The 17,429-nt window shown below is 46.6% G+C and overlaps 2 protein-coding genes across 4 annotated transcripts in view; one reads left to right on the top strand and one right to left on the bottom strand.

The window, feature by feature from the left end:
• The window catches only part of RNF13 (ring finger protein 13), a 77,756-nt gene extending 62,474 nt beyond the window's left edge, over positions 1 to 15,282 (bottom strand). The window contains exons 1-2 of one of the 2 annotated variants that reach the window (XM_084847274.1): positions 15,175 to 15,282; positions 4,091 to 4,218 (exon numbers count right to left, since the gene is read on the bottom strand). In XM_084847274.1, coding sequence (XP_084703400.1) covers positions 4,091 to 4,092 — 2 coding nt within the window. In that variant the 5' untranslated portion in view covers positions 4,093 to 4,218; positions 15,175 to 15,282. The remainder of the gene's footprint in view (positions 1 to 4,090; positions 4,219 to 15,174) is intronic. The other variant, XM_084847275.1, reaches the window with a different exon arrangement.
• Positions 15,283 to 15,415: 133 nt separating this feature from the next.
• ANKUB1 (ankyrin repeat and ubiquitin domain containing 1) overlaps positions 15,416 to 17,429 on the top strand; it is a 31,372-nt gene continuing 29,358 nt past the window's right edge. Inside the window, exon 1 of one of the 2 annotated variants that reach the window (XM_084847271.1) lies at positions 15,416 to 15,617. The gene's annotated coding sequence lies outside the window, so the exon portion shown is untranslated. The remainder of the gene's footprint in view (positions 15,618 to 17,429) is intronic. The other variant, XM_084847272.1, reaches the window with a different exon arrangement.

Genomic DNA, 17,429 nt, shown 5'->3' with positions numbered 1-17,429 from the left:
ACAGCAGTGGAACGAATGCTCAGCGGAATCAATGCTCGGTGGAATTTTTCACACATGGTAGCAATGAGTTTATACAAGCATTCCATCACAGATTTATTAAATTGCAGCAGCATCCTATGAAAGGCAAATAGGGCAAACATTATCCTGCTGGCTAATTATTATTTAAAGTCCTGCTGTAAAAGACTTATTTACCACCTTATTTATGTCAGGACATAGATTTGTGCTGATGAAATGCTCAGAGAGCGTGAGTTGTACTTAGTCCTGCTACCTTTCGCATCCTCCTCGCCCCCATTCCACACACTATCTGACCTGTGGCTCCACACAGTATTGCTACATCACATTGGGGTGGGTGTAAAGACAATGGTGTTACAGGGAAAGAGCCTTCTCTGTAGTGCCACCACCACCACCCCGTCCGTGGAACACCCTTCCGAGGGAGATCCATCTTGTGTCTTCATTGTGTACATTTAAACAGGTTAAGACCTTCCTCTTTAAGCAGACATTTAAACTTAAATATGTTGCCTGCTTATTAATTTTACTGCTAGCTCCTCGATGTTTTGATGTTTAATAGTGTATTGTTATTTTTGTTACTTGTTATTGTTGTTTTGTTTTACAGGCATTTTCCAGTTGGGAAGTATACAAATGTAACAAATAATTAAATAAACTGGAGGCAGAGTAGCACCATCCTGTCCTTCTCAATTAGTGCAAATACCAAGGTGACTGACAACACAGATACTAAGCTGAGTGTTGTGATAAGACTGCGCTTCACAGTGAGTGCTGTTCTGACAGCCCAGTGGCCCGTAGTGTTACAGTTTGATTTTGTTTGAGCTATCTGTCTATAGTTCAGTACTCTGGGAGCATTCAGCTGCCTGTTTACCCCCTATAGCAGATTAAAACACCTCTAAACAAAGTGGACACATAAAATTGTTTAGTGGGTTGCAATCCAGATATACTACTAAACAGTAATTATAGTACAAGAATCACTGAATCTATTTCTTTCTTTTATTGATAGAAATATAAGTTCCCGGTTAAAATACAAGTAGTGTAGTACTTAAAAGCAATTAAAGCTATTATTTCCTAAGCATTTCTTGCTGTTACCAAAGAGAGCATTGCAGAGTCCATTTTGCTTACCAAGACTTCTCTACAGAGTTGTCTGGCAGTATCATAGGCAAGGAGCTTCCATATCAAAGAAGCCATCTAACCTTATTTATACAGTTTCTAAAATACTACTTCACTGTCAGTACTAACTGCTGTTCCATAAACCTAAGTTCACATTCTTGACTTCTAAAATAATCTCTGATGATCAAAACACACACACAAAAACTTAAACATATGTTTTTCAAGTTATACAATTAATTTTGATATATGTCTTTGGCAAAGTGACTTCTTACTCAAAATTTCCTAATTAAACCTAAGTGCATAAATTTTTCTAGACATCTATATATGTGATTTAATATTTATACCTCACAAAATATTTTTTGCTCATTAATTGATATGCGAAATCTAAGTTCACTCTGACCCTGAATAATATCGTTTGAGGTCTCTTCATTTTTCACAGAATCCTTTTAGTCTCTGGTGATGAGTTATAATTCAGCACTCTCTTTGGATATCATCCAAACTGCTTTGCCAATTACATTTTGATAAAAATTACCTAAAGTTCATTGTGAACTCACTTTGTATCTTCCCTACTGGTACCAGTTACCTTTTTATTTCATTGTCTGGATTACTAATTATCTTTTATGCAACATGCTTAATTGCCTGGGGCTTGCAGCTCCAAGACCAAACAGCTTTTAGTTTTTTGTGGGGGGGGGGGGGATATTTTCTACAGTAATCATTTTGAGCACGTTGCAGATCCATGACAGTAAAAATAAGGCCATAAGCAGAGTCAGCCAACAAATATGTTTAAATAAACATTTCTTTTTATTAAGATGCAAGAATCACTAATTTAGAATTTCAACTCTTGTAGGGTTTTTTGCTTAGGATTCCTAAGAGAGTTATATCAAACCAGCTTTTGCAGGTAGGTGAGCCAACCGCTCTCTAAGCAAGCTGGCTTGTAAGCCAAATTCATCAAGACACTTACAAACTCTAACAATCAAGTGATATATACTCCACTGTTCTGCTTTCATTTAGACTAATGGCTTCAATCTTCTGAACACTGATTTATTAAAAGAAATCTACTTGCGGTAATAGAATTAGAGGGCATCACTGAAACATCTTGAAATTGCAGTGCTCTGGTACAGTCTGCTTCACAACCTAAGATTTGTGCGCTGTCCATGTTACCACATAGGCAGCAGTATTGCAACCGAAACTCTCCCCACGACCTGAGTTCAATCCCAGCAGAAGCCAGGTCTCAGGTAGCCAACTCAGGTCAACTCAGCCTTCCATCCTTCCGAAGTCGGTAAAATGTGTACCCAGCTTGCTGGGGGAAAAGCAGTCACGACGGGGGAAAGCAATGGCAAACCACCCCGCTACAGTCTGCCATGAAAACACCAGCGCAAGCGGTGTCCCTCTAGGAGTCAGCAACGACTCGGTGCTTGCACAGGAGGAACCTTTCCTTTCCTTTCCATGTTACCACAAGCCACCACTGAACTGAAGCTGGTTGGCCTGCAGCAATCTTCAAAGCTGAAATCATCTGAGAGCCAATATAATTGTGCATGGTGATTCAAACTGCAAAGGGGTAGATGGTTCCTCCTAAATGTTAATATACAAAACATTTTGAGGTAGAAAGAATGAGTGAACTCCATACCAATTCTCATGCCTATACATAGTGTGGCAACTGTGGCTTGCATTAATTTCCAGCTGCTGGCGCCATGCACAGGCCACAGAGTACCCTGACTTTTAGCACATCACCCAGGGACTAAATTCAAATACTTTTGCTTAATTGGAGTGTGGCTGACACAGAGGGTGAGTTTACATGTCATGCTAAGCCACCTTGCAAATAAGCCACAGTGGGGTTGTTGCTCACTAGACAACCCACGGTATGCCCAACAGATAATGGGGGTTGCTGTGGCTTCTTCTCCCCCTCCTTCCCCCTCAGTCCACCAGCCAGCTCCAGCACATATCCCAGACCCTTTTGCAGTAGAACCCGCCTTGTCTCTTTGTCCTGGCCCCCTCCCCGCTCCAATCGTTTGCCACCTTTTTTCGGTGGTTCAAGTACATAAAAGTGTTCTCAATTTTTAATTATTATTTTTCCCCATTCTTTCACATGCACACTTTTGCCTGTCCAGTATGCATAGCCTTGCCTTGTCGATGTCCTTGTATGTTGCAGCTGTCAACAGAAGCCCGAAGTGGAGTGGCTAATGTACAAGACCAGGCTGCATATAAACTAATTTGCACACAGTTGCACACAATTTGCACACACCAGGAGAGAGAAAAAAAAGAGAAAGGAGGAACCCAATAGCGTAATTCAGAAGCACCGAAAAAATTGGGGGGGGGGGATGGAGTAAGTACATCAAAAGGGAGGAGGTGTCAATATCTCCCACTTGGTGATGGAATCGTCTCGCTTTTAAATGTTGAACTAACACTGGTGAGTGTCCTCCTCTCTCCCATTCCCCCAGTCTCCAGCAAGTTCAGAAAGGGGAGATATTGGCTCCTCTGCCTTTTGACAGCTTCACAAAACAAAAGCTAGCACACCACTACTGCTCTTCTCCTGGTGAAGAGCCACAAGTGTGCATTTGGTGTTTTAGGAGGAGCCCCATCTGAACTGAAATATACTTCCATCTAATCATGTAGAAAAAAACATGGTGAAACCATGTCCTTCTCTTGATTTTCAAGAGGATTCTGGAACACTGCAATACTGCCCAGCTACCCACAAGATAAGAGATGCCAGTTGGGGAGTTTGAGTGGATTTTAATGAAGAATTGATAGCTATAATTTCTTATGAATATTGAAAGGCAGATTCAGTTTAACCAAAAGCAGGCATACTCTGAAACTGTTGAATCATTCACAGAATAGCAATACATACTCCTTTTTTTTTTGGCTGTCATTCATTAACTTTTTTTAAGAGGTTTCAAAAGCAAGTTGCAGGCCAGACATCTACTGTGGTGTTGGACACTATAGCCCTGTGGGTGGACAAGGGACCCATTATACATACATTTGAGCATTCAGTATTTGATTCTTTTCCACTCTCCTGCCCCCTGGATTTTGAAAGCAGAGAATCAGTCTTTCCCATTTGTTGAGGCTTCTTACTCTGGTCACACACCAACAGTTCAGCTATCCTACCTGTAGAAAAAGCTCCATCTCAGAAGGCTGAACTCGCCCTTGGAGGGTTTTTAATCACACAGACAGAGCAGAGCACTGGAAAGACAGCCCCAGAACAGACAGAACAGCGGCTATACAGACAAGCACGGGTTGCTTGTAAACTACAGCAATTTAAGCTACAGTTAATCCAATTGTTGGGTGGACATCCTCACTCCCTCATTCACACTCCTGAGGATATTATTGCCCAAGGCTATTGAGGCCCCAATCCCAGTGGTCATCATGAGCACTGGAGCCTGCCTGGATTGGAATGAATGAATGGGGGTTAAGTCTGATTGGTTCATCTAAACTTAGCTTATTTTTCCAAAGTTCATCCCCTTTAAGCTTACTATCTAGCAGCAGCTTAGGGCAAAATCCTATGCATGTTTAGACAAAAATAAATCCTACAACTCCCAGCATCCCCCAGATAGTGTGGCTGGCTGGCGGTTGCTAGGTGTGGTAGGATTTCTGTCTAAACATGCATAGGATAGTGTCCTTAATGGATTTTCTCATCCCATGATAACCATCAGTTACCCACAAAACAAATGCTCAGTCATCCAATCACCTTATTTATTCTTATCTTGTAGCAAATTTCACAGTTAAAAGTAGAAGTAGCTTCTTCACTTTGAGGGACAACTATCAAATGCAACCTACTTTTAAACCCTAGTTGCCCCGGAACAGATCAAGCTTAAAAAATGTTCTGAAAGGAGTCCAAAAACACAACCCTTTTCCTGCCCTTCTTTTCACATACTTCTATAGGTTAGTTTTCTGAACCTCTGAGTTGTCTCCCTACTGAAGTGACACTAATGTAAGGGAGGCTGTTGCTAGGCAGCACCATATAACACTAAACACAAGCAAAGTTGTTAATTGAAGCACTCCACTTTATATATGAAGTCCCATTAAACTGCTAAGCCTCAGAAACTTGAGGAGGTATGTGAGAAGGGAAAACCAAAGTCAGATGAACTTGAATTGCAGAACAATTTGTTTCTATATGAAAGACAGTTGACATACAGAATCTATCGCAAGTGTCTGGACCACGCTTCTCTAACCTAGCACCCTACTGATGTGTTAAACTACAACTCCTGTCATCCCCACTCAGAAGCCATTTTGGCTGGGGAGGATAGTGGTTGTAACCCAATACATCTGAAGGGCACAGGCAGGGGAAGGATGGTCTGGGCAGTCTTTGGACCTGGGCAATCTAAGTCCCTCAAAGACTCCTGAGCAAACTGATCAGCCATGGAATAAGAAGACAGGTCCTCTTATGGATCAGTAACTGGTTAGAAAGCATAGAGTAGGAATAAATGGTAAATTCTCCTAATGGTGGGATGCAAATCATGAGGTCCCATAGGGATCTGTATTAGGAACAATGCTTTTCAACTTATTCATAAATTACTTGGAATTATGAATCTGCAGTGAAGTGGCCAAGTTTGTTCATGACACCAAATCATTTAGGGTGGTTAAAACAAAAAGGGATTGTGAAGAGCTCCAAAGGGATCACCAAACGGGGAGAATGGGTATCAAAACGGCAAATGTGGTTCAATGTAAGCAAGTGTAAAATGATACATGTTGCGGCAAAAAAAAACCCAACTTCACATATACACTGATGAAATCTGAGCTAGTAGTGACTGACCAAGTAAGAGATGTTGGGGTTGTGGTGAACAGTTCAATGAAAATGTCAACCCAGTGTGCGGCTGCTGTGAAAAAGGCAAATTCCATGTCAGGCATAATAAGGAATTGAAAATAAAACTGCCAAGACCATACGCCCCTTATACAAATCTATGGTGCAACCACACTTAGTACATAGAATACTATGTACAGTTCAGGTCACTGCCCCTAAAAAAGACTACTGTAGAGTTAGAAAAAGTGAAGAAAAGAGCAACTACAATTATCACAGGGCTGGAGAAACTCCCCTATGAGAAAAGGTTACAACATCTGGGATTGTTTAGCTTAGAAAAAAGGCAAGTAAAGGAAGACATGATAGAAGTGTACAAAATTATGCACGATGTGGAGAAAGTGGATAGGGAGACATTTTTCTCCCTCTCTCCTAATACTAGAACCCAATGGGGTCATGACATGAAGAGCCAGGGCCTGCAGGAGAAGCTGCCACCACCAGGGGAGAGGCGTGCTTGCTGCTGCTGGGCCTGCAGCTGCTGGGCCTGTGTGGCCGCCGCCACCACCAACACCAGGCCTTCCCTACGGACCTCTGCCTGGCACACCGCCAGTCCCTGCAGGACCAGGCCCCCAGGTACTGAGCCAGCTGTGCTGCTTCCACCTGTCCCTTCCTGGAGGGGCTACATAAACTGGCTGGCTGAGGTGGCCTGGGAGAGCCAGAGTCTGCAGGAGAAGCTGCCACCACTTGGGGAGAGGTGTGCCTGCTGCTGCTGCTGTGCCGCCGCCACCGCCACTATCACTACCGTGGACTCGTGCCTGGCAGTATTTTAAAGGGCAATTTTTAATTGGGTTTTTTTTTCAATTTTGGGGGGGTTCTGTTGTGTTTTAGGGGTGGGTAGCCTGCCTGATAGGCGGGAGTGAGGGGGCATGTGTCCACCTGACAGAGGCAGTGGGGGGAGTGCTGGGGGCCAGACTATACCGAGGCTGGGCGGCAGGTCCTGGCAGGGCGTGAAGTGCAGGCCATGCCAAGTAAGGGGAACAAGGGGGAGATGTGTAGTATCTGTCCCCTGCTCCGAGCGTGTCCAGAGCCAAAGGATGGCTGGGGGAGGTGTGACTCCATCTTCTGGCCTTCGTTTGCTGCTCTGCAATGCCAGGTCTGTTACCCAGAAAACCTCCCTCATCCATGACATGATCCTGGATGAAGGTGCAGACCTGGCATGTATTACGGAGACCTGGCTGGCTGAGGCCGCTGCTCCAACTCTTGCAGCCATGTGTCCAGCTGGATTTTTGTACGCACAGCAGCCGAGGGCTAGGGATCGGGATGGGGGAGTGGCTGTTATCTACCGAGAGTCCTTGGTCTTCACCAGATCCCCTCTCTGTGAGACCAGGTTTGCTGCGTACATGTACTGGAGATTGGGCCAGAGGGGCAGTCTGGAGATTCTGCTTGTGTACCGTTCACCCCGCTGCACGACTGACTCCCCGGCCGAGGTGCTTGAGGTGGTCTCTGATGTGTGTGTGTGTGCAGTCCCCTAACTTATTGGTGTTGGGGGACTTCAACGTACATTCAGAGGCCATCCTCACAGGAGCACCTCGGGACTTCATGGAGACCATGGCATCCTGGGAGCTGCACCCTATTCTAACTGGGCCCACCCATGTAGCCGATCATGCGCTAGACCTTGTGTTTGTTTCTGGAGAAGCGGGGAGTGAACTGGAAGTCGGGGGTATACCCACCACCCTCTTGTCATGGTCAGATCACTATCTGGTGACATTAGACTTATCGGTTCCACAACCCCTCCGCAGGCGTGGAGGACCCATTAAAATGGTCCACCCCAGGCGTCTTATGGATCCGAATGGATTCCTGAACACACTTGGGAATTCTCTGGAGCGCACCAATGGCCACTCAGTCGAGACCCTGGTGGGTGGGTGGAATGCCGCAATCACTAGGGCATTAGATCGGGTGGCCCTGAAATGCCCTCTCCCCCAAGAGGGCTCGGACTGCACCATGGTTCAATCCGCAGTTATGAGCTCTGAAACAGGAGGTGAGGCGGCTAGGGGGCCGGTGGCGGAAGTCTCACTCCAAAGATGATCAGACACAGGCCAGAGCTGTATCTTCAGCCTATCACGTGGCAGTGAAGGCAGCAAAAAAGGAATATTATGCTGCCTCTATTGCGTCTGCAGAGTGCTGTCCCAGGAGGCTGTTCCAAGTGGTCCGGAGCCTGGTCGGTCCAGTTGCTCCGGAACCGCTGGAGCATTCTAAGGCCTCCTGTGAGGCCTTGGCAAGGCACTTTGCAGATAAAATTGATCGGATTAGGAGTGTTATTCCGTGCGCTGTGGATACAGTTAATGAGCAGGAGGCGGTCTGTGGCACACCAGTTTTGTGGGATCGGTTCCAGCTTCTTCCTTCTGATGGACAAGGTACTTTCATCTGTAAGGCCGACCACCTGCTTACTTGATCCTTGCCCATCTTGGCTCATTATGAGCTGCAGAGAGAGGCTGGGTGAGGGGATCAAGGCCTCCCTTGAGGAGGGAGTGATGCCATCAGTCCTCAAGGAGGCAGTGATAAGACCGCTTTTAAAAAAGCCCTCCTTGGATCCCCAAGTTTCTGAACAACTTTCGCCCAGTCTTGAATCTGCCTTTTTTGGGCAAGGTAATTGAGCGGGTGGTGGCGATGCAGTTGAAGGCACACTTGGAAGAAACCGATTATCTAGACCCATTTCAGTCAGGCTTCGGGCCTGAGCATGGGACAGAAACAGCCTTGGTCACCTTGGTGGACGATATGAAGAGGGCTCTGGATAGGGGCGAATGCTCCTTCCTTGTTCTCCTTAACCTCTCAGCGGCTTTTGATACCATTGACCATGGTATCCTCCTGGACCGCCTGGAGGGGTTGGGCATTGGAGACACCGTATTGTGGTGGTTCCGATCCTTCCTCTCCGGCAGGTACCGGAGGGTAGCACTGGGAGGTTTCGGACCCGTGGCCACTCACTTGTGGGGTTCCACAGGGTTCCAGACTCTCCCCGATGCTATTTAACATCTATGTGAAGCTGCTGAGGGCTACCATCAGAAGGTTTGGGGTGCGGTGTCATCAATATGTGGATGACACGCAGCTCTACCTCTCATTCAAATCTTCACCAAGGATGGCCGTAGAATCCCTGTCCAAATGTCTGGAGATGGTGAGTGGCTGGATGGGGAGGAATAAGCTGAAGCTGAACCATGACAAGACCAAGGCACTTTTGGTGGGAGACAAGAGGAGGCCAGGGGATGTTGACCTAGTGTTGAATGGGGTACGGCTACCCTTGAAAGACCAGGTTTGTAGCCTGGGGGTCATCTTAGCCTCCCAGCTGTCCATGGAGGCTCAGGTGTCAGCTGTGAGCTGGACAGCGCTGTACCAACTCCATCTGATACGGCAGCTGCGCCCCTATCAGTAGTACATGCCCTGGTTTCCTCTCATTTAGACTACTGTAATGCGCTCTACGTCGGGTTACCCTTGAAGACAGTTTGGAAGCTGCAGCTGGTACAGAACACGGCACCTTGCCTGATTAAAGGCAGCCGCCAGCAAGATCACATCACTCCAGTGCTGAAAGAGCTGCACTGGTTACCAAATGTTTTCCGGGCCAAATTCAAGGTGTTGGTTTTGACCTTTAAAACCCTATATGGTTCCAGCCCAACCTATCTCAAGGAGCACCTCCAGCAACACCAGATAGGCCGCTCAACAAGATCAACCTTGGATGGCCTTCTCTCTGTCCCATCAGCCAGGACAGCTAGGCTGGTGAGGACGAGGGACAGGGCCTTCTCTGTGGTGGCCCCCACTCTGTGGAACTCCCTCCCTAGGGAATTCCGCCATGCCCCCTCTTTAAAGGGCTTCCGCCGTGCATTAAAAATGTGGTTGTTCAGGCAGGCATTCGGGGTGGGTTGGGGTATTTTTATGATGTTTTTAATGTTGAATTTTATTGTTTTAACTGTGTTGTTGTTGTTGTACATTGCCCAGAGTGGCTGGGTGACCAGCCAGATGAGCGATTAATAAATTTAATTAATAAATAAATAATGAAGCTGATTGGTGGGAGATTGAGGCCAGATAAAAGGAAGTACCTCTTCACACAGCACGCAGTTAAAATATGGAATTCACTTACGTAAGATGTTGTGATGGCCACCAATTTCGATGGCTTTAAAAGGGGATTGGACAAATTCATGGAGGAGAAGGCTATCAATAGCTACTAGTCCTGATGGCTATATGCTACCTCCACTATCAGAGGCAGTATGCCTATGTACACCAATTTCTGGGGAAGATGCAGGCCTGGCCCTACCATTAGGCAGAATGAAGCAGTCACCTTAGGTGGCAGATGCTGGAAGGTGGTAGCAAGGTGTTGGAGAAGAAAGCTGTGGGTCACATGGCCTGCCCTGTAGCTCCTAAGCAAGCTTGCTGCCTTAGGGTGTGGTGAAGGATGCGGTCCCATTGCCAGTGCTCAAGATTCAAACACCAGTCCAGTCCGCTTTTGTACATGAAATGGAAGGGGGCACCATCTCCTCTTTTGCCTCAGGCAGCAAAATGTCTTGGAACAGCCCTGGGAACATGGGTGGGAAGGTGCTGTTGCTCTCATGTCCTGCTTGTTGGTTTCCCATGGGCAGCTGATTGGCCACTGTGTGAACAGAATCCTGGGCTAGATGAATCCTTGGTCTGATCCAGCATAGCTCTTATGTTCTGGGGACAGCATTCCTTCTCTGGTAAAGAAAAAGAATGGCTGCCAAAATGAAAATGCAAGACAGTAACACCTTCGTGAATGAGACAGGTGTCAGTATTGCACCTTTTTTTATCTAGGGCAACTACCTTGCAATGAGGTAATCATTAGCAGCCTTCCCCAACCTGGTGCCCCCCAGATGTGTTGGACTGAAATGCCTATAATTCCCACCTGACATGGGGATGATGGGACTTTCAGTCCAGCACATCTAGATGGCACCAGGTTGGGGAAGACCGACTTTCAATTTTTAAAAAGCTGCCACTCATTCTAGAAAGGAAGTGGTTTAAAAGTATTTGTCCATTAATGTGAGAACCTAAAATACAGAATATTTTCAAATATAACCTTGAACTAACACACCACCAAGGAAGAGTTCAAATCTCAATTTAAGTGTGGAAGATATGACTTAAAAATATATGTAATATTTCAACTGAACACTGTTTGGTTGCCTTTCTACCTAGAAGCAAGAACCAAAGCTACAGCAGTTTCAGCTTAAAAAAAAAAAAAAAGGTCTGGTAGCTTTGGGCTCAAACTAAAAGAGGAAGCCATTTTTACATAATACACACATATATGTAATTTGGCATATTTGTACCCTTCTTTCGCAGTCCAAACAAATTATCTGGTGGATGGGTTGTGTGTGCAAATATTAATTTGTAATTAAAACTTTCATACATCAACCTACCAAGAGAACTGATCAAAACTTACAGACCCAGTGGGAATGACTCTACAACTTCATTTGGCTTTATTGTTCATCTTAAAAATGTATGCCTGCCTTTCTAAAACTCTGAAGTGGTTAATAATCAAATGCAAGAATTACATTAGAAAAAAATGGAAGCATCTCAGCAGTCTATAAAACATAAAACTTACCAACCGTTTCAGAGAAGTTCTCAATAGCAATAGCAATAGTTGATGGTGCACCAAAGATGGTGCAGTAAGCAGGCACTTCACTTTGCAGCATACTAGCCTCCCAGTTTTGTTTTATTTTCATTAAAAATCTAAAGTAAAGTTTAAGTCAGAAAGGGTAGGGAGCGTGGTGGACGCCAAAAAGGTGCCCTCACGCACTGTCTTGGGGACCTTGGGTGTAGAGTCTGAGAAGCATTATTTGCCTCCCTCTCAATTGCATCTCAGACTGAAGCCCATTTACTTTGTGCCATGGAATAAAAACAGAGCCAACCCCTGTCTACATAGTTCTAGTCCCACTCCATCTGCATGGGCAGTTCCCTGTAACACACTAGTCCTGCTCCAGTGACTGAATGTGACTTAGTGTGCTCACACCAGAGATACTGTTTGGATCCAGGTATCCCAATAAATCTTTGTCCTCTGGGCCAGACAGACACATTCCATCTGAAAGGAGATATCGGCCAGTGGTTGAGCCCTATTCTTCCCATAGAAAGGAAGTTCTTAAGTGTCCCACAGGAAGGAAGTTGTGCAATGCTTGTAAAACTCCCGGTATTGTGTCTGCCATCCTCCTAATATAGGGGTGTAACAGCTTGTTGTGTCTTAACACACCTTTCCCTAAGGCACAGCAAAGAACACAACTATAGCACCTACACCCCATAGGAGGCCAGGAAGCTCCATGATACCCACTCATCAGGCAGGACTCTCCTGAAACTAGAGCAGAGCAAGCATATAGACTACAAATTAGGTTATGTTATGCTCAAAGCAACTGGAAGATCAGGCTGCAGCTTACTTTAACCAGTTGAATGACTTTGGTCTCAAGTTTGCTGAGCACCTGGTAAAAAGGCAATGTGCAGAGATCTCTAATGCAGTGCAGTTGAATTCACTTCAGCTCTCACTGGGAAAGTAAAGACCACCACTCACATCTTATTGTCATTCCCTGAGCAGATTTAAGAGCTTTTCCACATATTACACAATGGCAAACCCAAGTTCACCTTTGAAAAGTACAATGACTGGAAGCCACAGCAGCCTGGCTCCTTAACAAATGAATGGGCTGGTTCACATGACACAGCAGCTTATCGTGGGTTAATTACTTAGCCCCAGTGCATGCGGCTGCCATTTTTAATATGAAACCACCCATCAGGGTGATTAGGTATTGTGCCGTGTCATGTGGACAGGCCATCCTGGGTTAATCCAGGATTAAGCAACTCATATTTAACCCTTAGTTAGTAGTTAGGTTAAGTGTGGGTTGTTTAACCCTAATTAAATAAAGATGGCCAGGTTCACAAGACATGCTGCAACCCCTGATCTTGACTGGAGGTTGCATATTCAAAGCGGTGGCCACACACACTCTGCACGTGCTGTGGCTAATCTTGGGTTCATTAACCCACAATAACCTGCCAGGTCAATCTGTATAATGCAGCCATTTGCAGAATATATTTTTCAAATGTATGCTTAAAACATCTTTAGTTGCAATCCTAAGCACACTTATAGGGAGAAAGTCCCATTCAATACAGTAGAATTTACTTTTAAGTAAATATGTATAGAATAATGCCAGACTGCTTGCTGCTGCAAATGGGGCTCCTGGACAGCAGAGCATCGCTAATCCCAATATGTTATTTTTTTAATGGAAAAGAGATTGCATAGATAGAAAGATAGAGGGTATATGTGTCCAATTTACATTTTAAAATCTGATTTATTTAGATTTGTATCCATACTGCTTCACTCCAACTTCATTCTTCCCTTCACACAAATTAGCAAACAAGCCAGGAAGCTACAGTTAACAACTTCCTGTTGCATCTGAACCCAGGGAATTATGGTCAATGATCTCCAAACAAGCCAACTTTAAACCATGGCTTCATATCCTTGCTTGTTTGGAAGACATTAAACATAGTTTCCCAGTCCAGACATAACAGGAAGCTATGGTTAACTGTCGCTTGCTGGCTTGTTTTCCTGCTCGTGACGTGGCAGCAAAGGGGCTGATGCAGGTGTACAAAGCATATACATATCCCAACTTAAGCCAAAATTTGATCATCTGAACCAGATCACTGAGAGCAGCACAGTGCAGTCCTATGGCTCTTGGGTCTATACCTCCTTCCCCCTACTACCAGTCTGAAGCTAGGCCAGGCACTTAGCAGTAGGAGGGCAATTAGCAATAGTTGGAGGGAGATGAGGGGGGAAAGCAGAAGCAGTAGCAAAGCGAAAAAGCAGTAGCAAAGCCCTTAATGTCCTTGTTAAGAGGGCATTCTCAGTTACTCTTGAAAAAGCACATGCAAGAGAGCAGTCCCTAACAGCTGCTCCCAAGCTATTTAGAAATGTATAGGTAGTTTCATCCATATCTGACATACAACAGGATGGCAGTGCAAACATTATGCCATTGGTTATGTTGGCTGGGAATTATGGCAGCTGCAGTCCAATACATCTGGAGAGGACCAGACTGGGGAAGGCTGCACTACAGTACAATTCCACCTCCTATTAGGATGCCAGCCTATTAGGATACCATTTACACAAGCTGACATTTTCCAAAGGCACCAACTGCAGCCTCATATAAGCCACCTTGCGCCTCTGGAGCCACACTTCCCACACCCTAATCCTCTATGCGTACGCACATACACACACAGCCAATTGCGGCCACAGGCACCAGAGATCAGGCCATATGCGTGAATTTCTTGGGTACCTGCCCAAGATGCTGAAAAGAAATGTACTTTATAGCCACGTAGGGTGGTCAGACAGGAGGAGCCACACATAACTATATTAAAGGTAAAATCCTACCTAAGTCCTACTTACAGTAGGTTCATTGACGTTAATGGGATCTAAGTTAGCCATGATGAAGTAGGACTTAGAAATTTAGGGTAAAATCCAACCTAACTCGCTCTTGGTTTGGCATGACGAAAGCCCAAGCACAGAACTGGGCAGCCAACAGGCCTGCACAACTAAGCATCTTGCAAGCAGCTGCAAACCTCATTTGCTACTGTTCAGCACGACATATGAAGAGCGTGTACACCTAATACCTTGCGCCTCGTAAGCCCAATAGAGGGCCTGGAAACAAAGTCATGTCATCGCAAGCATTCAGCACATCACAAACCCGGCCGGCACCACAGTAGCAACGGTGCGCGGGCACCTTCACGCCATCAAAAGACGACGACGAAGAGTCCACCCACACTCCGCGAAAGCTCGGCAATCCCGAGGAAGTGATTCAAAGGTTGCGCATCAAAGGCTCTTTGGAAACGCCGCTGTGTTGAGCAGCGCCTTGAAACTCGGGTCGGGCTCGTGATTGTTCCTCGTGGGTTTCGACATAAGCCGCAAGAAGAGGGGGAAGTGAGGCGAAGGAGGCGGCGAAGGCAAGAGAAAAGGTGAAGCAAAAGTGGCCAACTCAAACTCCTCTGGATTCCCGGGGTGGCCACGCTGACCCATCCCCTCTCCCTATTCAGACGTGCGCACAGCCCGAGTTTTGCAGTGAAACTCCCCCCCGCCCTTTCAGATGACTCAACGAGGAGAGCGAGGAGGAGACTGACGCCGGTGGGGGAGGGAAAGAGGCGACAAGGTCACGCCGTTAGAGGCAACCGATCCGTTGGCTGCCTCAACGACGGGCTCAAAGGACCCCCGTGCAGAGCCCAGCCCGTGAGAGGAGCCCCTGAGGCCGGCCGCGGCCGCCTGTCCACAGCCACAAAGCGCCAGGCCGGGAAGCCTCGCCGCTTCTTACCCGAAAGAGAGCCAGAGCCAGAGCCAGAGCCAGACGCGAGAAGGACCACAGACCCGCTCAGGCGGAGCCCATAATCGAGACCTCTCCCGGCCCGTCAGCCAGCCAGCCCAGGAGCTGCGGAAATCCCGCCCGCCGAGTTCGCATAGGCTGAGATGTCGGAGCGGGCGGCGCGGATTGGCCTGCTCCGCTGCCACTCGCAGGGTGGACGCTGTTTGCGCACGGCAGCCCGCACGTGACGGCTGCTGGGGAGGGGCGGAGTTAGAGGGAAGGCGCGGCTGCCCGAGAGGGAGAGGGGCGGAGTTAGAGGGAAGGCGCGGCTGCCCGAGAGGGACAAGCGCTGGGGGAAGGCGGCGCCCGGGGGGCAGCCGCCCGAGCGCGAGCGGACGAAAGCTGACCCCGAAGCCTCTTTTTCGATGTTAGACGTGTAATCCTGGAACACAGTGGTATAGAGTTTAAAATTATATTATTCAATCCCAAGAATTATATTACCCGATGCAACATAGTTATTTATTATATACAATATTTTATTTTTGTGTAAACCTATAATAATAATAGCAGCAACAACAATGGCTTTTTGAGCATGTGCTGAGTATTAAGGAAATCACCATCCTGCCTGTCTCATGGTATCTGGGATTAGTGAGCCCTACCTCCAGGAGAGAAACGGTGGCTTTAGCCATAAGCAACTTCTAGAAATTAAGCCCGGTCATAGAATCATAGAATAGTAGGGTTGGAAGGGGCCTACAAGGGCATCGAGTCCAACCCCCTGCTCAATGCAGGCATCCAAGTCAGAGCATCCCTGACAGATGGCTGCCCAGCCTCGTCTTGAAGGCCTCCAGTGTGGGAGAGCCCACCACCTCCCTAGGGAATTGGTTCCATTGTCGTATTGCTCTAACAGTCAGGAAGTTTTTCCTGATGTTCAGCCGGAATCTGGCTTCCTGTAACTTGAGCCCATTCTTCCGTGTCCTGCACTCTGGGATGATCAAGAAGAGATCCTGGCCTTCCTCTCTGTGACAATCTTTTGAGTACTTAAAGAGCACTATCATATTTCCCCTCAGTCTTCTCAAGGCTAAACATGCCCAGTTCTTTCAGTGTCTCCTCATAGGGCTTTGTTTCCAATCCCCTGATCATTTTTGTTGCCCTCCTCTGAACCCTCTCCAGTCTGTCTGCATCCTTCTTAAAATGTGGTGCCCAGAACTGGACACAGTACTCCAGATGAGGCCTAACCAGCGCTGAGTAGAGGAGAACGAGTACTTCCCAGGATTTGGAAGCTATGCTTCTATTAATGCAGCCCAAAAGAGCATTGGCCTTTTTTGCAGCCACATCACATTGTTGGCTCACATTCAGCTTGTGATCTACAACAATTCCAACATCCTTCTCGCTTGTCGTGTTATTGAGCCACGTATCCCCCATCCTGTAACTGTGCATTTGGTTTTTCCCCCCCTAGGTGCAGAACTTGGCATTTATCCCAATTAAATGTCATTCTGTTGTTTTCTGTCCAGCGCTCCAGTCTATCCAGATCACTTTGAGTTTTGTTTGTGTCTTCCAAAGTATTAGCTATCCCACCCAATGTTGTGTCATCTGCAAATTTGATCAGCATTCCATGCACCTCCTCATCCAAGTCATTAATACAAATGTTGAAGAGCACTGGGCCCAGGACTGAGCTCTGCGGTACCCCACTCGTTACCTCTCCCCAGTTTGAGAAGATTGAGAAGGTCAAATGGTAGTGGTGGGGAGAGTACTGATATAGGAGCAGAGATGGAGGTAAGAGGGAGCAGAAGGAAGGGAGAGAGACATGAGAAATAGATGCTGGAAGAAGTGGTGAAATGGGGATGGAAATGCTGGTGGATGCAGCAGCAAGATATGAAGCTGAAGATTAGAATCCAAAAAACGAGGACAGGAGAGGAAACAGATGCTACTGAAACTGTTGAGCAGCCTTTCCCAATTGGGTGCCTTTCAGATGTGATGGACTACAGTTCTCATAACCTCCAGTTAGCAGGTGATGGGAATTGTAGCCTAACACATCTGGAGGGCACCAGGTTGGGGAAGCTTGGGGTAGAGCAAGGGAGTAGGTACTTCGGAGCAGGGGTGGGCAACTTTCTTCAGGTTGAGGGTCGCATGGGTAAGTGGCTGGGAGTTGCACACGCACAGTTTACCCCTCCCCCCGAAATCCTACTGCAGTTTGCAGGGGTGCACCTGGGAGGCTTTAACCTCCCCCATCCAATCAATATTGAGTAGTTTTGCTGGGATGGGGACAC

This window comes from Heloderma suspectum, chromosome 3, assembly GCF_057233095.1.
Source record: "Heloderma suspectum isolate Gila_16-S chromosome 3, 16-S_ref, whole genome shotgun sequence".
NCBI classification, from domain to species: Eukaryota; Metazoa; Chordata; class Lepidosauria; order Squamata; family Helodermatidae; genus Heloderma; species Heloderma suspectum.
Note: the sequence above shows the minus strand (reverse complement) of the source record. Positions and strands in the feature narration are given on the sequence as shown.